General features: G+C 34.9%; 2 protein-coding genes across 18 annotated transcripts in view; one reads left to right on the top strand and one right to left on the bottom strand.

The window, feature by feature from the left end:
• The window catches only part of LOC128207564 (lysophospholipase-like protein 1), a 220,332-nt gene that overhangs the window by 180,781 nt on the left and 16,050 nt on the right, over nucleotides 1-23,501 (top strand). The gene's annotated exons all lie outside the window — the stretch shown is intronic.
• Nucleotides 1-23,501, bottom strand: part of LOC128207557 (tubulin polyglutamylase TTLL5-like) — a 43,163-nt gene that overhangs the window by 12,566 nt on the left and 7,096 nt on the right. For 8 of the 17 annotated variants that reach the window (XM_052910544.1, XM_052910543.1, XM_052910545.1 and 5 more), the window contains exons 11-32: nucleotides 23,290-23,397; nucleotides 22,241-22,322; nucleotides 21,736-21,797; nucleotides 21,063-21,151; nucleotides 19,122-19,154; nucleotides 15,972-16,162; nucleotides 15,771-15,833; nucleotides 15,201-15,263; nucleotides 14,451-14,480; nucleotides 13,087-13,141; nucleotides 12,442-12,541; nucleotides 12,052-12,185; nucleotides 9,812-10,113; nucleotides 9,441-9,555; nucleotides 8,544-8,690; nucleotides 6,473-6,499; nucleotides 5,542-5,571; nucleotides 5,199-5,225; nucleotides 4,259-4,380; nucleotides 3,472-3,590; nucleotides 1,605-1,757; nucleotides 334-534 (exon numbers count right to left, since the gene is read on the bottom strand). In XM_052910544.1, the coding sequence (XP_052766504.1) occupies nucleotides 334-534; nucleotides 1,605-1,757; nucleotides 3,472-3,590; nucleotides 4,259-4,380; nucleotides 5,199-5,225; nucleotides 5,542-5,571; nucleotides 6,473-6,499; nucleotides 8,544-8,690; nucleotides 9,441-9,555; nucleotides 9,812-10,113; nucleotides 12,052-12,185; nucleotides 12,442-12,541; nucleotides 13,087-13,141; nucleotides 14,451-14,480; nucleotides 15,201-15,263; nucleotides 15,771-15,833; nucleotides 15,972-16,162; nucleotides 19,122-19,154; nucleotides 21,063-21,151; nucleotides 21,736-21,797; nucleotides 22,241-22,322; nucleotides 23,290-23,397 (2,253 nt within the window). Of the gene's footprint in view, nucleotides 1-333; nucleotides 535-1,604; nucleotides 1,758-3,471; nucleotides 3,591-4,258; nucleotides 4,381-5,198; nucleotides 5,226-5,541; nucleotides 5,572-6,472; nucleotides 6,500-7,775; nucleotides 7,797-8,543; nucleotides 8,691-9,440; nucleotides 9,556-9,811; nucleotides 10,114-12,051; nucleotides 12,186-12,441; nucleotides 12,542-13,086; nucleotides 13,142-14,450; nucleotides 14,481-15,200; nucleotides 15,264-15,770; nucleotides 15,834-15,971; nucleotides 16,163-19,121; nucleotides 19,155-21,062; nucleotides 21,152-21,735; nucleotides 21,798-22,240; nucleotides 22,323-23,289; nucleotides 23,398-23,501 lie in introns of all 17 variants that reach the window. The other 9 variants (XM_052910561.1, XM_052910547.1, XM_052910548.1 and 6 more) reach the window with 9 other exon arrangements.

The raw sequence follows: 23,501 nt of genomic DNA, 5'->3' as shown, positions 1-23,501 counted from the left end.
TGATAAAGCAATAATTCAAGCCATTTTGAGCTTTATGTACACATTAATTTCAAAAGGATTTAATCATATATCCTTCCATAAATACACAAGGTCAAACTAAAAACAGAACAAACATGGGTTAAAAACTGAACACCACAAGTTATTTTAACATAGAACATATCCAATACATGATAATCATATAACCAAAATAGAGTAATTAATCTAGCCACATACAAACCAAACTAAACCAAATTAATACAATCATGCTGTGTTATATGATATAACATAAATACTATTGAATTTCCAACAAAATGATAATGCAAATTAATGTTATACAGAAAAAAAATGTTTCACCTGTTTTTGATGCAGCGCTGGTTGCCGATCTCGGTCGTAAAGTGGACAACTTTTGCGTGTAAATCTGGACAGCATTAGCATACGATGCTGCTGATCCTGTGCTGTATGTTGCTGTACGTGAAAGGTTGCTATGGCTACCGGATGGGGTCATTGATCCCTGGGATCTAAGGTCTGCACTTGATGATGGTACACTATGGATTGCTGTAAAAGAATCAATTGCAATAAAACATGAAATATAAGTAATCAATGAAAACATTGCCACTATTTAGTTATAAATCTGGTCATTTTGCTCAAATGAGGACAAACATATGTGTTTGGGGATATTTGGTTAGTGTATTGTAATCTGGATTAAACGGTCTCAGACTCTGGATGAAAGGGTCTCGGATTCTGGATGAAAGGGTCTCGGACTCTGGATGAAAGGGTCTCGGACTCTGGATGAAAGGGTCTCGGACTCTGGATGAAAGGGTCTTAGACTCTGGCGGACTCTGGATGAAAGGGTCTGGGACTCTGGATGAAAGGGTCTCGGACTCTGGATGAAAGGGTCTTGGACTCTGGCGGACTCTGGATGAAAGGGTCTGGGACTCTGGATGAAAGGGTCTGGGACTCTGGATGAAAGGGTCTCGGACTCTGGATGAAAGGGTCTTGGACTCTGGCGGACTCTGGATGAAAGGGTCTGGGACTCTGGATGAAAGGGTCTCAGACTCTCGGACTCTGGATGAAAGGGTCTCGGACTCTGGATGAAAAGGTCTCGGACTGTGGATAAAATGGTTTCCCATCACCATAAAAACTGGTTCAAAAGGTTTACAGCTAATCTTTAAACTGTATATATATATCGGTATATACTTTTCACATTCAAGGCTCATAAAATTTAAGGTTTGTGACAATGTTATGTGCAGGTGACATAAAATAAATCCAACCTTTATGCACGATTAATTCTCCCTGTTACAAAATAAAACTGACCAAGCATTAATATTTTTCAAGCTGTTAAAGCGATAAGTGCAGTTATTAAAATTGCCAATAAATACTTGAACAGTCACAACTAGCTCTTTATAGCATGCATAATGGTTAAAGATTGTTAATACAAGTGAAATAATATTATAATTTTATTTCCTTAAGAAGCTTATCATCTAGGTGTACCAGATTATTCATCAAACCAAAGAACCTCATTTTAGGTCCAAATCAAAGACAAGAAGAAATACAGGACAGATATATATACATAAGCCCAATCCAGTACATGCAAATAGCACATGTACGTTTAAGGTCGAACAAACCTTTCGGCACGTCTTCCCACCCTGTGGCTAATTTTGTAGAGCTAGTCCCAGACCCCTTTTCTGAAGCGGAGTTATCCCTGCGTTTGCCGAGAGAGGCCTGTGATTCAGTTCTCAAAGCTGCCGAAGTAGCGCCTACGTGCTGCATAGAATTGCCTGCAAATTGGGTGTTAACGAGTGCTTCTGGGTTACTGATATCTAAGAGAACTTTTACTAGTATATTAGTTACCGGTAGTTTTTCCCCATGTAGTGAATTAGCAGACTTGTACATGTGTGACAGAATACCCATGACATCATCTGTTTGTTACCTTGAGATGTAGCATTCATTCAGATGTCACTAAAGCAACTCCAAACAGTGCATGATACTTAAAAATATTGAATCTATGTTATTAACATGTAAATTTATTACATTTTAAGTATAAAAATTGTTTAATTTTGTTCTTCTTAACTTTCAAGTTGACAGGCCTTGAAGGGTGCAAAATGGCCCCTACATTATAGTTTTGTAAACCAAATATTAACAATAACTATCCAAGTGCTTGGTGTGAAATGTATCTATACTAGCCAGCGCTCAGGCAGGAACCACTTAACATAAAAACTTCATAAAATCAGACAATGACTAAATGAAACTTTGGCAATCTTAAGATTTCTAGACAATTTAATCAGAATCCACCAACCAATCTCATTTGAAGAAACATGAGCATAAGCACTAAGTGTCTTTGACATAACTATGCAACTATTTAAGCTGCCTTTTATACCTATATGTACACCTCAACTTCCATTCCTTAAATGAACAGCCTTCCGGCAATTGTGATGATCATACAATGAATGCAACATCTGCAGATATGCTTGGATCTCGTATAGATAAACATGTACATTGAAAGTTGTTTATCCTGTTATTGTTTAGCGTTAATTTATCATTTGTTAAAAAATTGTTGTCCTTGACATTCCAATTTTATGTTTAAAATCAACTATGAAGTTATTAATTTTTCCTGTGTTGTCATGATGTCACCTGACAAACTGTTTTCAGTTAGGGTTGGGTTGTTCTATTTATAGAATGGGTGAGAAAGAATTACTGAAAGGTTTTCTTAAATGCAATTAAGTAATTGTTTAACAATTCTGGAAATAAATAATGAACTAGTGATGTAAATATAAGTCATGAATTGTGTGATTGATGTCATTATCGGGGATATGAACGCAGTTGGGCTGGTTAAAGTACATCTTGGAGTCCTTGGAACATCAATCACACAATTCATTCCTTAAATATATCCTTAGGGCTGTGAACTGATTCATCGATGTAATTAATAAGCATGTACAAGTCTGCTGTAAAAAGTAAAGAATAGGAACAGTGAAATACTAAGATCACATCTAATTGTAAAATGGCAGATTTCTGCAATAGCATGCAAAGCTCTGATATATCCTACAGCTAACAATGAACATTGCATATAAAAGACAAGTACATGGGTTGTATAAAATGACGAACACAACATTGAAATTTGAACATATATCTTCATAAAGCCCTACAGCTATGCTATATAAATATACATCATATGTATATATGCAATTTTGAACATAGACAATTAAACTGAAACAAGGGGGCATTTTGTTTTGAGTTTGTTGTAACCTTACAGGTGTTTCCATTATTATTTTCAATCTGTGACTTGAATGGTATCTGGTTTGACATAAATTTGTTTTATTTTCTTATAGATTCAAACAATAATTCAAGGAACATAAGCCCTTAAAAAGATCCTGAAACAATTTGAATTAGATGATCATCAAAACAATGCAACAGCTTTGCCAACAAATCTTGCAAAACAAACTGCCCAAAAGTTAACAAAGGAAACATTCCACTAATTTCTACAGCCACACCCACCAGTAGTTGGGACATGACTGTTGGTCTGCCCCTCTGCCCCAGTTTTCCCACCAAGGAAAATACTGGCCGACTTGTTGATCTTTGTGTATGTTGTAAGCACTTCTTCGAGTTCACCTTCACTGTAATGGAACATAAAAATCATCCAAGTAACTGAGAAAAATAGTCTGGAATGAATTTGTACAATTTCTTGCTTTTCGATGCTGACTTTAACAAGTTAAAGGAAAACTCTAGGCTCATTGCAATACCAATAAATGTTAGCAAGTCTATCCACACTCTCAATCTGCTTTAGATGACCACCATCTTATGCCTAAGTCACATATCTGTACGATTTATAAGATTGTACAACTCCACCATTTTTCAAAATGATCTTTTGGAGGACGCAAGAGTATGATATCCCTACTGACAGCACAGACAAGTCATGCAGAGCTAGGGAAGTCTTTCATAAGGTGACCGTATGGTGTCAGTTTGACAAGAATAAACCAGGTATGAACAAACGTAATGCTATGCAGACATCGCAAGTTCCCTGCCCACTGTCTATAATATTATACAGATACTGTACATTGACTGTGCCAGCCGCTCCCCACTTCAAAAATTTTACTAGGTCAGCGAGAACTCAGTAGCTTTAAACAGAGTCTCTGAGTCCTCTACCAGTTAAAAAAAATCTGAACGATGTTCGCAAGAGTCGACAATGTCCCTATGGACACATGCAATTTTGCAAAATTTCAACTTAAAACCTACTGGTACAGAGCTGGTAGTGTTGATATGACAAGGGCACCTATACACTCACCTGGCTGTGTGAACAAATCTGTCAAACTTGTCATCATCAAGCCCATCAATGCTGTCAGTTCGTTTCAAATGACTGTGGTGCTTCTTCTCCATCTGACGACGAGCTCGCAACTGATCTGTCTCCTGGGGACAAATAACATTTAAGTTCATACATTCTTCTCACTGAACAATAATTTCATGAAATAAAGAAGGCCATTCTTAAAATAAGTTTGTTTGCAGTGGTTAGACACACAATTGTATTTGTATTTTCTTACATAGAATGGAATTATTTTCCATCTCAAGTCATGAAAGGGATGCAGATTTATGGTCCACTGCAAACAAAAGCTTGTTAGGAAGCAAGTTACTTCCCTTAGTTAAATGATAAACATGAACAATATTTTATGATCTGGTCTGACTTTTCCAGTCGCCATTCGTTTGTGAACTAGTGTTTGGAACTACATGTATCTATTTTTTTATGCACAATACTTTGACTCAAAACTGTTATTTAGTTAGTATTTTTTTCAATTTTTAATAACAACATTCTTAACCATTTTTCTGTTTCAGTAATACATATCAGGAGCTGCTTTAGAGAAGAGCAGAAAATGTAATTTCAAACCTGCTAATTCAAACACCACAAAACAGCACAAACAAGTGCTACCATGTTAAACTTAAGGCACATGCATTTTAATGCAGGGGAAAACACTTCTCATTCAAGAAATATATATACAATATTCCCTCTACCAAAAATCTAAATCAACCAAGATTGTGCAATGACAATGAAAAGTTGGGTGTAAAGAAATTGACATTCATCAAAATTTCAAAACTACATCCATGTAGGGACTAAATAGTACGTAATAATAAGACAGGGAGTTCTAGTTTGAGTATTGTGCTTAAAGAAACTTCACTAGTCTTTTATATAATGAGGAAACAATCAAGAATACACATCATCTGCCTAAACTTACTAAGAGCCTTTTCATGTGAATGAAGTCCTGTAATATTCAAGTTGTCAATATACCAAATTTCCAAAATAAACACCACTAAATCTACATCAATAATATCATTAATGAAATACCCTGGCTCATCTTCATTTCAATTTTCTTTAAACAATTTGTTTTCACACAAACCATCAAACTCATCATACTTATGGCAAAAGAGCTTCCATATCTATTCTGCTCAGCTCACAATTTCTAGGCATGTGACCTGAATTCCAGTCATGTGATTTACTCAAGTCATGTGACTTTTAATATGAATGCATGGATGAGACAGGGAACCAATATAAAGCTGTAAGCAACAGCAAGCGGTTACCAGCTGATCCAAAATGCCGGCCATACATTGCTGAAATATGCAAATGTATACTAATTCATGCCCTTGAAACATCTTAAAACATTTTTTTTATCAAGCAGAGTACCAGTTAACCAACTATGTTAAAAACTCATTTTCAGTACATTAATTATCTGAAAGTGAAAGAATTAAAACATGATGAAAAGTATTTTTCAAGCGGTGTTTGTCTCTCACAAAACAAGATAATTTGATTTTATCAAAAGCAAAAATGTGTCAATGATGAGAATTAAAAAAGTAAAAAGACAAATTGAGGTTTTAATCATAAAATGAAACAAACTGACAAATTGACAATATAAAAAAGCATTGGAATCAATGCTCAGCAAAATCAAGGAATCTACAAAGTTCTAAATTTTATTTTTTAGACAACATTATAATTACCCATGCAATTTTCACAATATATAGACTAATGTATTCTATTCACACACTTTTGCATTCAATCTAAAGTTTGAACCATTACAAACACAGAAAGGATGTAAGCTATGCCATTCTGCCTTCTAAGTAAGAGTGCCGTAGAGCAAACACCATCGCTTGTCAGTTGTCTCTCTGTCAAATCAGGGGCATAACTCAACAATTATTAAAGCCTGAGTTACAGTTCTTGCAACACCTGTGTATTTTGTCAGTAGTAACATTTGTACAAAGTTTCAAGGGAATATCTTGAAGGTTCTTTAGGTTATAAGTTATTCATGACAACAAACTCTAAGGCTTTGGCAGTAACTCAACTGTTTTAATTGAAAAACCCAGACAAGGTAAGAAGGATGTAAAATAGGTCATTTTGCATCCGAATTATTAAACCTTCAACATCTATTAAAATTGAACATGAACATTACAGAACATGAAAATGTGGCATGTTATCATGTAAATTAGTAACAACACCAATATTTAGCCCAATACATACACTAGTTCCTATGCCTGTATGGTATCTCTGTGTAAAGTATATACAGAAACATTAGTAAAAAGTTGAATAAGATACATAAATGACAACAGTCACCTAGTCCTAAGGTAAATCCTAGCGGCTTAAAGGGTTTATTTTGTCAATTTGTTTCTTCTTAACTAGTGGAGAATTACTGTCTTAATACAGGTTTTCTGCACTTTAAAGGGACTCATTCATGTTTTATTGCATCAGAAATCTAAAAATATTAAACTGTGTGAAATGTGAACAAAATTACAAAACATCATCAATATCAAGTTTTTGCTCTATTGTAAAAAATGGTTTAAAAATGTGACAGAAATTGTTCTATTTTGCCTAAAAGAGTTAGGTATGCTACTGAAAAATGATTCCATTTGAGCTTGAATTTTCAAAAGACTGTTCAAACGAGCCTCTACCAGGTGCTGATTGGTGGTTTCATAAAAATTAAACACAATTACTCAATTTCAACAAACTTAAACATTTCAACAAACTTAAAAAAAACTCATGGCGACCATAAAATCTGAGAGTGAGTCCGCTTAAGCATGGTACTATACACACTGATCAAACAGAGAGCTTAGTGAAATATTTGATTAACATTTAGCATTGAATACATGTATGAAACATGTAACTTTCTTTTGGAGTTGTGATAAGGTTTTTGTTTTATTTCACATATGATCTGGCAGAATGGACCTTTAAACTGCTAGATCTGTTTCAAATACCTTAACAATATTAAGGTAAGTTTCCTTTTTAGCTATGGTCAATAAAACAGTTGGCTACAAGGGTGTAGCTGCCAACACAAAGGTTACAATCTGCAAAAAAAACTGGTTAGTTCCCCTTCTTTTTTTGTTATATTTCAAAATGTATTCAGCCAAACTCATGATAAGCCTTCCAAAGCGTATGTATGTCTAAAGCAGGGTTCACAGCTCACACATATATATAGGTACTGGTAGCAAAGACATAAGCATTGGTTTTAAGAACCTATTTAAGACAATGGAGAAATTCATTCAACTACTTCTCAATAATTGACATGTTGTATAGATGGTGAATACCTTACGTTCACCATTATGATTTGCATATTCAAAACCTTGACCTGCTAAATGAATGAATACATTGTCCTGATTGTATACCATGCACTAGAGACAAACCTCATTCTGAGAGCAACACAAACCTGTCTAAAATTATGACAAAAAGATTGGCACTTTTGGTTATAACATTTTGTGAATAATTTAAAATGAGGTTTGTTAAGAAATAGCAACAGTTTCAGGAAAGTTTCTGACTAGCTGCAAATTACCTCTTGACTTTTGGCTATAAGCTGAAATTTTAGCAGGAAAGTTAAGAAATGAAGATGTTGAGACAGTAAGACCTACCAGCTACAGCAGATAGAAAAATATCCGGGTGAAGGACCAGTTAATATTCTACAAGAGCAGTGAGTGTTTAAGATCCTACAAATTTTTAAAAATATGTTATAAAAGATGAAAAATTCAATACAAAAAAATTCTATAAACAAAACAGACCAGGCCTCCATTCTTTTCCCAATTTTAAACAACATATTAAACATTGGTATATTTTTCAGCAGATCATAAATGAAAGCAAACACTATATGAACACTTTTCTGCATTCATGAAACAAATACAAGTACTTTAAAAAGCAATTATCAGTCTTAGTATAGGGTACATACAAGCCCTCAACAACCATACAGCACTGCCAATTGCCATATAATGTAAAGCATTGTATTGTGGTGATAATGCTCTTAAAAGAATACTGACAAATAACAGAGCGCAGTACAGCCAGAGGAAATGCATGTTTTTTGGCAGTCAAACAAGGGACATAATTTAAACATAACAACTATTCAATCCAGAGTTACAAGCCCTGCTACACATTTGTAGATTGTCACTGGTGATATGTGAGCACAAATCACAATACCATGACATTTTTCTTAAACCCCCCCCCCCCAGACAATCTGCGAAAAATAGATGATCTACGAAAAACCGATGGGCTGATAAATTTCAAATTCTTATTAAGACCATTAGGTCCAATACCAATATATATATATATTTACCTTGTTGTAAATGTGTACAAAGTCTCCGAGTTGCTTGGCAAGTATTCGTCTTCGATCAACCAGGGGCAGTTTACGACTAGGCACAACCACTTTAAATGACTGTTGTAGATTAACTGCAGCACGCTTGAGAAACCTCAACACAAGATCCTGAAAAGAATATATTAATGTGAGAACTCTAAGAAGGCAGTAAACAAAAGTTAAATTCATGGTCAATTCTTTCTATTGTCTTCTTTATTATGCTTAAGCAAGAACATCACAAAAAAAAATAATTTGAAAGACTTGAAACTATATCTACATGCTTGTCTCATTGTGCTCCACAACATTTGCTGTGTAAGATATGGAGTTGGTAGACTGAATTACCCTCTTCTCTTGGTTTAAAAAGTTTCGTGAACATTCTACAAGGGGATTGGGAGGTATGGGGCTGACAAGAAATCTATGGCTCGAACCCTTGACCTTGAACTGTGACCTTGACCTTGAGCCAGCACACATGGATTGTTGGTTCTGCATTTTGTAAAAATGTTGTTAACATTTTACCCAAGAAAAATGAAAATCCTTCAAGAGTTAATGGGATATGGAGAGGACATGAAATCTATTACTCAAACCCATGACATTAAACTGTGACCTTGATTTTGGGCCAGCATGCTTTGAACGTAGTTTCTGCATGTTGTCTGTATGTGGTCAAAAATTTACTCTGAACTGTGACCCTGACCTTGAGCCAGTGCACCTGGAATGTGGGATCTGCATGTTGTCACCATGTGGTGAACATTTGACACAAGTTTCATGAAAATCCTTCGAAGGATATAGGTGATATGGCGACAAAAGTGTGAAAGACTGAAGTACAGATATCCGAGCTAAAAACAATATCTCCCCTTAGACACACATAAAGTATAATCATACCATTTGTTCATTGAGGCCATCAACGTCATCCTGTGTCATGGAGTTGCTTTCAGCCATCAGGCGCTGCTGTACACGTACCAGATACATCGCAAAGGCAGTTCTTGCCTGCACCTTGCTGGAATTGAAGGAGATCTTCTTTTTTTTTAAAAGAAACTCTGATTGTATTTTTATAAGTATTACTTTTTCAAAGGCATTTGACTACTCCAAATCAGTCTTAGATGAATATCCAAATCTTTTGTCAAAATAATGCCTAAATAAAAGAAAATCATATTCAAACTTACATAGTCAAAATCATAATTTTTTATTATACAATTATTTAATATTCATTAACTTCAAGGATTAAGACACATAAATAACGATGAAACATCTACCTCAGAGTATGTCCTTTTGTCAACAGCTCCACCACGTTATACTTTGGTTCTTGGGGTGGAGGGGATGGCGGTGGGGGTGGGGTCCTTTCCTGGGTCAATCCCCCATCAGCCCCAGATTCCTCCAGCACGGATCCCCTTCCACTCTCCCCCACTCCATCAGGGGTCTCTGGTTCCCGATTTCGAGCCAGCGATGCCAGACCACCAACCCTCTTCTGCCCATTGTGGTCTGTCTTCTCCTGCACAATTTGTATGACTTCTTCACTCTGTGACCTTGAAGGGGGTGGCTCTATCTTCTTTGACATCTGTAACATAGGTTGTAGGATTTTTGTGTTTGAGCTCATGCACAAATATATACCTCCTAATTAAAATATAATTGCAAAAGATAAGTTTCACATAATGATTATTTAAAAAAAAAAGTTATGTTCAATTCAGGAAAATCCGTGTGAACATAACATGTTTATCACCCACATCTCTTTTATAATCAAGCCACCTGGCTGGCTATTCCTCCCTGTGATATTTCACTCACCTGGATTTTCCTCTCTGTGATATTCATCTACCCACCTAGCTAGTTCTCACTATGATTACTTTTCGCTATAGCCCTCTCTATGATATCCCACCTACCTGGGTATTCCTCTCAGGGATATTCCATCCACCTGGTAATTCCTCTCAGGGATATTCCACCCACCTGGTAATTCCTCTCAGGGATATTCCACCCACCTGGTAATTCCTCTCAGGGATATTCCACCTACCTGGTTATTCCTCTCAGGGATATTCCACCCACCTGGTAATTCCTCTCAGGGATGTTCCACCCACCTGGTAATTCCTCTCAGGGATATTCCACCCACCTGGTAATTCCTCTCAGGGATATTCCACCTAGCTGGTAATTCCTCTCAGGGATATTCCACCCACCTGGTAATTCCTCTCAGGGATATTCTTCCTAGCTGGTTATTCCTCTCAGGGATATTCCACCCACCTGGTTATTCCTCTCAGGGATATTCCACCCACCTGGTAATTCCTCTCAGGGATATTCCACCCACCTGGTAATTCCTCTCAGGGATATTCCACCCACCTGGTAATTCCTCTCAGGGATATTCCACCTACCTGGTAATTCCTCTCAGGGATTTTCCACCCACCTGGTAATTCCTCTCAGGGATATTCCACCCACCTCGTAATTCCTCTCAGGGATGTTCCACCCACCTGGTAATTCCTCTCAGGGATATTCCACCTACCTGGTAATTCCTCTCAGGGATATTCCACCCACCTGGTAATTCCTCTCAGGGATATTCCACCCACCTGGTAATTCCTCTCAGGGATATTTCACCTACCTAGTAATTCTTCTCAGTGATATCCCACCTACCTGGTTATACCTCTCAGGGATATTCCACCCACTTGGTAATTCCTCTCAGTGATATTCCACCTACCTGGTTATTCCTCTCAGGGATATTCCACCCACCTGGTAATTCCTCTCAGGGATATCCCACCTACCTGGTTATTCCTCTCTGTGATATCCCACCTACCTGGGTATTCCTCTCAGGGATATTCCACCCACCTGGTAATTCCTCTCAGTGATATCCCACCTACCTGGTAATTCCTCTCAGGGATATTCCACCCACCTGGTAATTCCTCTCAGGGATATTCCACCCACCTGGTAATTCCTCTCAGTGATATCCCACCCACCTGGTTATTCCTCTCAGGGATATTCCACCCACCTGGTAATTCCTCTCAGGGATATTCCACCCACTCCTCTCAGGGATATTCCACCTACCTGGTTATTCCTCTCAGGGATATTCCACCCACCTGGTAATTCCTCTGTGATATTCCACCCACCTGGTTATTCCTCTCTGTGATATCCCACCTACCTGGTTATTCCTCTCAGTGATATTCCACCTACCTGGTAATTCCTCTCAGGGATATTCCACCCACCTGGTAATTTCTCTCAGTGATATTCCACCTACCTGGTTATTCCTCTCTGTGATATCCAACCTACCTGGTAATTCCTCTCAGGGATATTCCACCTACCTGGTTATTCCTCTCAGGGATATCCCACCTTTTATTCCTCTCAGTGATATCCCACCTACCTGGTAATTCCTCTCAGGGATATTCCACCCCCTGGTAATTCCTCTCAGTGATATTCCACCTACCTGGTTATTCCTCTCTGTGATATCCCACCTACCTGGTTATTCCTCTCAGTGATATTCCACCTACCTGGTTATTCCTCTCTGTGATATTTTACCACCCACCTGGTTATTCTTCTCTGTGATATTCCTCTCCGTGATAGGTGGCTCCTCATCCTCATTCTCCTCCTGCTCCTCCTGGTCCTGATCCTCCCCAGATTCCTCCTGCACACCCTGCACCAACTTACGACGTTCTCGCCCTAAAATAATTTAAATTAATTTGTTGAGTGCCCAATACATTGTTACAAATACATTGAAATAAATCATATGGAAAACTTTATCACACCATATTCAAAATATGCAATTTCTTTGCAGCCAAGAGTTTATAACAGAATTTTATTTATGCAATACAAGTTTCATATAATATCTAAGACCAATCAAACAAGCCACCCATACAATCTCTCATAAATAAGCCCTTGTCAAGAAAATTATTTCATTGTATATGAATGTCCTTACGTCCTGTCTTTTTTCGTCTTCGGGTCCTGTATCGTTTGGTTCCCAGTTTTCTCTCATATCGTTTGGTTCTCAGCATCGCCTGGGCATAGGCTTGGGCAAGCTGGAATTGTCATATAAATACTTTTTATTTGAAAATTTCGTGTCACATATCATAAAAATAATCTAATGTTTCTTTTCTTTTAAGAAAGTTTTATAATCCATAGAAGCTATTAAATCAGATTATTATAAAATTTTATAAGGCACATCAGATTTAAAAGAAAACAACAATAAAAAAAAGAATTTGCTAAATGGTTTATTTGTACATATTTATAAATCTCACTTTGCTCAAATGTAGAGGATTGATAATAAATTGATGCCAAAGTGGATAACAAGAGCATGACAAACTGTTGCAACCACTCATATATTATTTCTCCGTCATCAAATATGAATAAGTATGAAACCCTGATTGATGGTACTTGCTTTAATTGTTGTTGTTGTTGTGTAAGCATGTGCACTAGGTAGCATGCAAAATTCTTCGAAGGATTTTTAGTAAATCTGAATGGTTAAAGTTTTTGCCAACTCCTCCAAAGGTGCCATGGCAGTATTAATACTTGTTTTTTTTCTATAAAACAGGCCAGATAAACACTGAATGAAAAGTAGAACTACCTCGACTGTAGGCTTCACATTGCTAGCATTGTTGGCCAGTTGAATGTAGGCACTCCTGAAATATATCATCAACATTCAGCTCCATATCAAACATTCACGGCTCTAGATTGTTAATGAAAAGTTAGTAGGAAATATTAGTATATTATTTTTAGTATTATAAATATATTATTTTTATATATTTTAGTACAGATGAATGATGTTTGGTTGATTCGGATTGAATATAAAGCACAAATAAGGAAAGATAACTCTTGAAAGACCAGTACAAACTGAGGGAAACAGACAACACTATCATTGCAATTTAGAGTTCTTTTTTCAAAACTGATCAGTGAAAAGGGTTTCTTGCCATTTTACAAACTGCTTTCATTGTTATCTATTAAAATTGCTATAGCCTATAGAGATTACAGAGACTTATATAGTAAAGAGCTAAATGTTCAGAAGTGGTTCAACTATTTTTAATCTAATAAGAACTTAGTACATAGATTATAATGAAGACAGTATACTGGAGACAGTATAGAATGGAAACATGCTGTCTGGTACAGAACCGGATATCATGCATGGTTATAATGGACACTCAAAACACAGCTATAAGGTAAAGTTCCAAGAATTATCATCATAAAAGCAATGTATTCAATTTAAAACAAAGAAGCCAAAATTCCTGAAAAAAAGTGTCAGAGCTATCTTTCAATGAAATGTTTTAAATAAATGACAAACTTTAACATACGCAAATTAATATTTTCTTTTTTTTTAATCTTAACAAATTTGTTTCTTTAAGTTTTAATATAAAATTTGGCTGAAAAGCTTTATTAAATGATGAAATATTCACACATATTTTAACAATTTTATTACCAGGTTTTTCAAGTCTTTACACTGTACTTGTGTAATCCTACACCAAGCATTCATACATGTACAGAGCCATGCCAAAAGAAAGTGAACTTTATCAATGAACTTACTCTATTTCTATCACTTATCATGATAGTTGAATTTATGTTTGATTTTCAAGGGAAATCACTCTAGTAACCAGAACATTTCACAGAACTAGTTACACTTACATTTCAATTGTACATGTTGCAAACATGGGTACTTGTAAGAAAAAAATATGACAGACTTTAGGTACTTTACAAGTAATAATTTTTATTAAGTTGTTTGTTTTAATAATGAGCTTCCAATAAAAACATTCACCCACATTTAGCACAGCGCTGTATCTCATGAAAATCGACAAGTAATAAATGACATAATTTCAATCATGCAAAAGTTCTACATGCAAATGCTAAGATCTATGCTACAGGAAAAAAGGCTTATTTTCATATCTAAAGTAAAGGTGCAAATTATAAGTCATGGTTTACTACTGTATCTGTGATACTTACAAAGTTAGTTTTGGGTGTAGTTGATCAATTCTAGAAAATTATTTGGGAAACATTATAAAAAAATATGTGTGTGCAAATACCGGAAAAATTCTATTGTGAATAAAAAATCTGTGAAAATCCCCAGCCTAAGTCATGATGATATGATAAAACATTTCAACATATTGTGTACTTTTGATATCAATTTAACAATTTATGGCGGCCATCTTGGGTGCCATCTTGGATATTTCCTTTTCACAAGAGCCGCAAGGTGGCCAAACTCACTTTTCATAATCTACAGACTTAAACCTACAATATGATATAAAAATATTTTGTACAGCAGAGGGGTGCAGTAAATTTCCTTCTTTTTACAATTTTCAGCCTTGGAACCAGTTGACTAAAATATATATAGGAAAAGATTAAATGAATTCTGTATCCACCAATGTTTTAGAAAAGCCACCACCAATTATTACAATATTTTCTCACAATATATTATTAGTAACCTACACTTTTAAAGAGCCACACACATAGTATACTTTTCAGTTAGACACATATAAGATACATTTATACATATCATATACATATTTTTATTTTTATTATACACAATAAAAAATGTTATCAAAGTTAAACGCATCAACACCACAACATTAAGCATGCAAAAAAACAAAAGCTTTAAACCTAGTCTCTCCATCCAATTGTAGCTATCCACAAAAAAAACACTATTTTATGTCACATCTAACAAATATCATTTACATAAATCTGCAGAGAACTTACTTGGCTCTTGATCCCACGGAAGTTGACCCCCTTGACACAACAGCGGTCGACCCACTTTTATGCCTGGAAATAATCAACAAGGTTAGGAAGGTCAAGGTCTTGCTGTCTTTTTTTGATTTTGTTTCTTTCAGCTTAATGGTTCAGATACATGTACCTATAATCTGAAGTATATCATGTTCGATTTTCTTTTCTTTATAAAAACCAGTACTAATGAAGAGACCATGATTGCATCGTCTATCACTATGATACCATCATAAAAGCAGTGTTAAGCTTGTGATACCAAGCAAATCAATTATTTAGGTGTAAACATATTTCATGCAGCATTTTAAACCTTGTTTTATGGACACAAACCTAGACGATGAAGTATTAATGCAAATGGACAAAAATATATCCCATGCACATTTGATGTCTATCAAAGCTCTAACCTTACTAAAAACCATTTGCCCAGGAAATTTTTATGTTAATGTCAAACAACAGATTCTGCACTGCAATTGGTGTAATCTGTCAAAAAGTTTGCAATTGATCTTAGTTCCTAATGGATTCCATTTCTCTGTATGCAAGCCCACCTACCTCTCTGGAAAAAGCTTCTGATGTAACATGAGATTATTTGATGTGGTAAACTGCAGAAAACTCCTGAAATGTAAATGTACAATATTAAAAAACATGACATAAAATCAGAATGTTTAATGTGCTACCACTGACGACACAAGAGCTTTGTCAAAACCTCATTTTATTTCTTTGCAAGACTGATATTCTGATAACATAACTCACGAGTACAGGTCCCAGGAATCGGCTGTTGGGAAGATTCTGACCCATCCACCTTTACGCGAATCTTCTTCCTTGACACGCCGCAATATCCGTATTTCATCGCTATTCAGCCCTGCTAGACTCTTGTTTGTGCTTCCCTCTGGGTCGCGCTGGTTTCCCTTCTTCATGCTTCCCGCTGAGGAAGGACGTTGTTTCTGTGTGACAAATCAAAGTTTTTTTGTTTCTGTTAAAGATTAAAAAGTAACAAGGGTTTAACTTATTCTTTTGCATTTTATGCTATACCTTTTATTTTTGGAGCTTTATTTTTGTTATGCAATACCAGTAGATTGCTTTCGTCATATTTGATTATAAGTATCTTCCATGGCCGAGAGTGTAAGATAGGTTCATTCCAACCCGAGCGTAGGGTGTTTTGCGGAAACGAGGTTTACCAAAACACCCTGCGCGAGGGTCGGGATGAAACTATCTGACACGAGCGGCTATGGTAGATGCTTTTTCTCCCACCTCAGTTAAACAAAATTAATTAAAAATGTATTTTTTGCTGGAACTCTTTTGTGCTTAGTGAAAATAATTGCGTATTGATATGCGATAGCACGTGGTTGTCATGGATACGCGCGCAGTGATCCAGTTAATGTTAATAGTCAAATCGGTCTTTTTAAATAGTTCTAAGGAAAATGTATTATTTCTTGAATGGTGCGTGAAAACTGTTTTATGGGGACATTTGAAGCAAGAAATAATTAATAAGCGTTCTAAATATTACCATAAGACAAGATTTTCTTGATGCTACTGACGACAGTCTTCAACAAGGGAGGTAATTATAATGTGGTGACCGTTAAAAAGAAGTTCCATACGGGCATTTTATCTTCGCCCATGGGCAAGATAAGAATATCTAGCATGGTTAAATTATTGGATCTACTTATCTGAGGTGGGAGAAAAACTTTTCCTTTATAAGCAATTTTCTAGCAGATACTTGTTATCATGTCCATAAGTAGTTGCATTTTTCTCTTCTTGACAAAGTATGAACTTCTATGTCATTGCCAAATAATTCATTATGTATCTTTGCTGTTTTAAGGGACTCGCTCATGTTTTTGTAAAAAAAACCTTTTTCTTTTGTATGATGAAATTATGTGTGGCACATCATTAGGAGTGTAAAAACTTAGATACTGGAGACTGGAACACTTCAACAAATTTTGATACATATATATATACATCAAATATTGTAGCCCTTTTCAACAAAAGGCTTTAAGGTTAAGTAATCTTTATGTTTGGGTACGAGTTCTTGTGGACGAGTGATTTTGTAGTCAGTTTGCTATTTTTCCTTCATTGTACCAGCATGGGTTTAATCCCCACTAAAACCAGATTTTTTTTATATTTTACATATTTTTTTTCTTCAGTTTCGGTATCAAAAAGTAAAGTTATGATATAAGTGTTTTCAGAATGATGCATTACTTGGAAACAAAATTTTGGTGCCAAAACATGAGCGAGTCACTTTAATATAATCTGTTACACTCTTGAATTACTTGGGAAGGGAGAGTTGCTTGAGAATATTATGTTATACTCTTGCTTTATCATGTTTAATTTATGTTTTAACAGAAGGCTTTTCTAGCAACATGTATTTGCAGTGAAAATAATTGCGACAATCTAGCTACAACACAGCTTAATTTGCTATACGTGATTCGTCCATGTTGGACTCGTCAGTAACAAGTACATGTACACGTATTTAGTAACAAAACAACAATCTATTGTCATTAAAAATTTTCTTGTTACAAAATGATGAACAAAATGAATGATCAAATAACAACATCTACTGCAGAAAAGACATGCAAATTAAAGTGTAAACAAAATTTAGCGCAAACATCAAAAAACTTCTTGAAACCAAACAGGCAACTATTCTTCTAATTAATTAATTCAAAATGGTTGTAATTTAAATTATTAGCCATCAGGCCTCAATTTCTCGAAACTTCTTAAGTCCCTTATAACAGGATTAAGCTTAACTCACTATTTTTGGTTTTCAATAATTTGGATAATATTTACTTCTTTATGAGTTTTTATACTTTAGATAGGAATTATCTATATATGTTAGTTTAATTAAACCATTTTTCATTTATCAAAATTCCATTCAAGTATGTATTTTGAGTAATTGAAATAAGCTACTTAAGCCTGTTAAGCTTAAGAAGTTTCGAGAAATTGGGGCCAGAATTTTAAAAACATTTAAAAAAATGATTTTTAATACATTTATTTCTTTGCATTTTAAAAGGGTCATCATTCTGGCATCAGAAATCAAGTCCTCTTCAAATTACCCTGGTGAAGTATAACGTACCAGGGACACTGCCATCATTAATTATTCAACAAAACATTTCAGGATTAACACACTTACTGGCATACATCTAGTATCCAACTATATAGGTTAACTACTCACAATTATTTCATTTTAATCTGGCAAAAAGCAACAATAACAATTAACATGATCAAGATGACAACGGTTTAGTTTGAACTTGTGGATCAGAAACATTTATACTTGTAAAAGGGATTAAGGAAATCTAGATGAATCTGCTTTTTACAGATGTTTATTTTTTCAATGGCTATAGTAAATCCAGGGGTCGAAATCATCATGCCTGCCCTGTACTGGTAAAATGCTTTCCTAGCTTTCTCATAATCTGGATTTTATATAGTGAGCTTGTTAATAAAAATTATGCCAAGTACTTGTGTAAAAATTTGGGCTTTTCATCATGATGACTGTAAAGCTGGGTAATAAATATTGTGTGTGTGCTTTTTTATCAAAATGAATATGTTTTTAAATATCACCCAAACAAATCTATTTTACCAAAACACTTAGAACTCAACACAACACTGCTGAAACTCCAAAGCAATGCATCACAGCGTCATGAAACAATAATGATTTTGGACAGTCGCAACAGTCCGGTTGTAAACAGTTATCGCTGCCTTGTGTGTGGGTCAAGATGGCGGACGGGACGCGGTGTATAATTTGCAGCTTTCTCATTGGTCAATAATGATTTGTTTGATTGACAGGTCAGATCGATGTATTGTATTAAGCCCTCAATGTCAATACATAAATAAATTAAGATAATAAAGTTCATAAGTACAAGTATAAATGTTTCAAGATCCCTGGGATTTTGTTCTGGATTAAAATCTTACCATAGATGCTGGAGCAGATCTAACCCTTGCTGACTAAAATAATGCATATTGTGATGAGAGAGAAGCATATTACTTACTGCACTTGGGGTGTACAAAGATTTAGGCTAGAAATGAATATATATATATTTTGATAAGCAAAAACTTGTTTAAAAAAACAACAAATAAAGTAATATAGGCGAAATATAGTAAAACATGCATGTATGCAAAAATGAATTAGTCTAATTAAAATCTGACAAGCTTTGCAATGTAAAAATCAAAAGATAGTGCACTGCAAAAGGTATATCAAAGAAAACTCTGTGAAAACATTTCAAACTATAGAATAAAAAAATACCGATGCATAATGCACTTCAAAAACATGAAACTAGAACTCCATGAATCAAATGTGTCACCTGTCAGCCTCAAGGGCAATAATTCTTAACAAACAATGGTGATATGACTCAGTGACTGGTATTCGAACACAGTGGATATATTGCAAATAAGCATTGCTGCAATGTTTTGTAAAGATTGGAGAAAAAAATGTCTAGTTAAGATAGCGGAAATGAAAATATGAAGCCATGGATGCCGCCAGACAACATGATCCCTATGTGCTTGCCATGTAATGCAGGTAACACTAAAACTCTGTGAACTAACCAAACAGTGATGAAACATATGTTTCAAATAAAACTGAGTAGAAATTCAAATAGTTTATGCAACATTTAACTGACACCTTGAAAGAATATACAAAGGCATTTCAATGGTATATACAAAAAATTGTAAAAATATGATCATGTTCAAATGTGTATTTTATTTTTTGTAAAATACACATTTGAACATGATCATATTTTTGCAAACAAACTTTTAATGTCAAAATTGCCAAGGCTATTCCTTCATAGGTGTCTCATATATAAGCTCAACTTTAAATGCAACTGTTATAGCGACTTTCGCCTGAAAAATAAATTTCTCCTTTATTAAATAAATTACTAATTTCCGTACAAAATGTATCAAGTTTTAAATCTTCTAAAATCTGTGAAATTTAATTGCATGATACCAAAAACAACAAGACCAAGGCTATCACAATTCCCCACACTTATCTTCTTCAAAAACAGGCAAGCTAAAAAGAATTCTGGAGTAGGAAACAATTTTGTAGAAAGGTACTATAAAACCAACTGAAATCATAGCTTTCCAGTTTTATATGGATTCTCCCTCACCAGTAGTACACTCCAAACTTTGTTTTTCTGCGCATGTGTAAAAAATACATGTTCAAGAATCATTTTGGAAGTAAAAAATATTCAATAAGAATTAACACTAGGTTGAACAGCATTTTAAACCACACAGACAAAAAATGTCATCATTGCATGAACATCAGGGTTTCCGTTAAAGGAAGTTCGGAAGTATATTTCTCCCTTTAAAGTTGGATAAAACATCATTTTGAATTTATGATCACTATTTCAATTAGTTTTGAAGTAAAATGAATTATTATAATATTCATCTGATTTTGCAAAATATTTGATATTTTTTAAATATTATTTGAAAAAAGTGGGAAAAAATAATTGTATTTGGGAGACTTAAACTTCCAAATTTCAGTGAAAAACTTCCAATGTTGATGGACACAATATTCATACTATCAGTTTCAAATTCTTAATGGAAGCCCTGAATAATAATGTTTTCCATGAAAGGGCATGTATATTGTACTTGATAAAAACATTTCATTATAGAGGTCAAAAGCTGTGGAGGGACATATAACTATATGTGCACCAAAAATGCATTCAAAGATTCACAGTGTCCATTAATCACACAAAATAGCCCTTCAAGTTCATGCTTAAAGAGAATTGATCTTCATGTACATGATATTGTGTTTTATTCTTATTTGGACGTGAAAGGGGTTGGATGCGTGCAAAACCCATGTACCATATTGACATGCAAATTTCAAGGAAGCAATCTTCTTTGTACAGTAATACCAACCTTTGCTCTTGCGGCCATTTTGGATGCGAGTTCCTGATTCCGTCTACTCTGTTGCATTGTGCGCATCATTGGATCATGGCATATTAAGCCTGAAATTAGATATACAAATAACTAATATTCATCTGCATTGTGCGCATCATTGGATCATGGCATATATACCCTGAAATTAGATAAACAAATAACTAATATTCATCTGCATTGTGCGCATCATTGGATCATGGCATATATACCCTGAAATTAGATAAACAAATAACTAATATTCATCCGCATTGTGTGCATCATGCAATAATGGCATATTCTGCCTGAAAATAGAAAAGTAAATAACTAATATTCTGATGCATTGTGGGACTAGGAATGTTATGCCTGAAATGAGAAAGACAATTAAGTGAAACAATTAATACCAGGTTGTGCTAGTTGCCACTTGTATTTTTGTTCATTTAGTGAATTGATTGATGATTCTTTCACAATTATTTAACGTATAGGGTGTGCACCCAAGTGATGGCCCGATCAAATATGATGGAATAGTCACCATTTGGTGTCAACCCCATGTTTTTGCAACAACAGGACTTAGTTTTGCTTGTAGTAAAAGGGGTGTTGCTGAAATTTAGAACATGTCAAACATCCATAAGAGATAAAATTACATAAAATATAATTAATTTTGTAACATTCATACCTGTTAAACTGAAGAGATCACACAGCATATTTCCCTTGATTTTCAGGTCCAAAGGACTATCACTGCAAAAAGGTCAATATGCATGATTCATAACAATTTTATGCCAATCACCAAAAACAACTTACCAACAACAAATTGCCTTCTTGCTACATTTGAGAAACACTATAAACCCAAACTTCAACCTAACAAATAATTCATTTGAACATCTACAACTTAGATATGACTGAGATGAAAAACATCCATGATGCTTATCGTGCCAATGACACCAATGCTTCAACAATACCTCAACTTTTTTATGAAAACACAAACAAGCTTAATATTAGCTATATCAAGATTATATGCAATAGTTATAAAATTGTATCATATAATGCCATGAATTACAAAGCAAAATTAAAGTACAGTTGGTTTTTCAACCTCAAAACCCCCACAAATTACAATTGTACACCAACAAGTTAATTCAATTGAAAATATATTTTAAAAAATGGTCAAGTAAATGGATTCCTACCAGGCGAGGGAGGGAGAGAGATTGACTTCGATTACCCAGGGCTTCAGGTTGTCATCTATCATGATGTCAAACCCATACAGCTCTGAAATACATATTTGTTGTCTAGTTAAATGAAAATATGTTAAAGATAATGCAAGTGGTCAATATATGTTAGGCTTGCTTACCATTTAAGTGCAGATAGGCAATCATTAACTACTTTGCTTAATCATTAAGAATTCCAACTTTCACGGATGTTTAAAATGCCTAGTACTGCCACTCATCCATTACACACTTTGTGCATCACATTTCGTGTTGACAATGTATCAGCCAATTAGGTTGTATTCTAAGACAGTGAAATGACCTGAAGTAATATCTTAATGATTAAGAAGGGCTTGTTCGCTACACTCACTCCGCCCATTTCTAATTCTTGAGAATTTACTTCATGTCATTTACTTTCACTTAAAACATCTGTTTTTGAAACCTGTTCCATGTTGCATTGACAAAATTTCAGATATTGACAACAGCAGGGCATTTCAATAACTATACTACTGGTACCTGCACAGGTATTAAGAGAAAAAGTTAACAAAAATCTTATTTAAACTAAAGAATGAAAATCTTCCAACACCAAACTTAATTTTAATATATTTAAATCCATCTAGAGAATGCTGCATGAATGGAAGGGGTTATGACCTCATTGTTTATTCCAATATTGTGCTCTGATTGGATTAGTGCAACATCATTGAACCAATGGTATATGACGTTACATTGGCTATTCTTTTATACAAACATATGTTGTGGATACAATTAATAATTACACAGATGGAGAAGATTTTACTGTTTTTAATCGGGATGAACAATATTTTTAAATGTAAATTGCATGCTTAATCAAATGTCCATTGTATGAACTGCATGGGGGTTTCGCCTGCAAAATTCACAAGAAGCACTTGCATGCCGCAAGGAATTTGCTCCAGTGCCCTCCTGTGTCCATACAGCATGAGTACATAAAAATGCACTACATCATTAAAATTACAGGCATTTTAATGAATCTATAATACAAACAAAAATCTTACCGAAGCAGTTTCCCTTGAATGGCATGAACATTTTACAGGCAGTGGCTATTGGCAATTCTACGGACAAAATTGTCTTAATTACACAGTCCTCAATTTTCATCATCAGGGCTGAAATAAGGTTAATATAGCATTACATAAACATGTATATACTGATGTTGATTAAAGAGTATACATCTATTATTATCCGTTTGATATACTTGAAAGCCAATGAT

This window comes from Mya arenaria, chromosome 11, assembly GCF_026914265.1.
Source record: "Mya arenaria isolate MELC-2E11 chromosome 11, ASM2691426v1".
Lineage (NCBI taxonomy): Eukaryota > Metazoa > Mollusca > Bivalvia > Myida > Myidae > Mya > Mya arenaria.
This window is presented reverse-complemented; position numbering and strand designations above follow the sequence as displayed.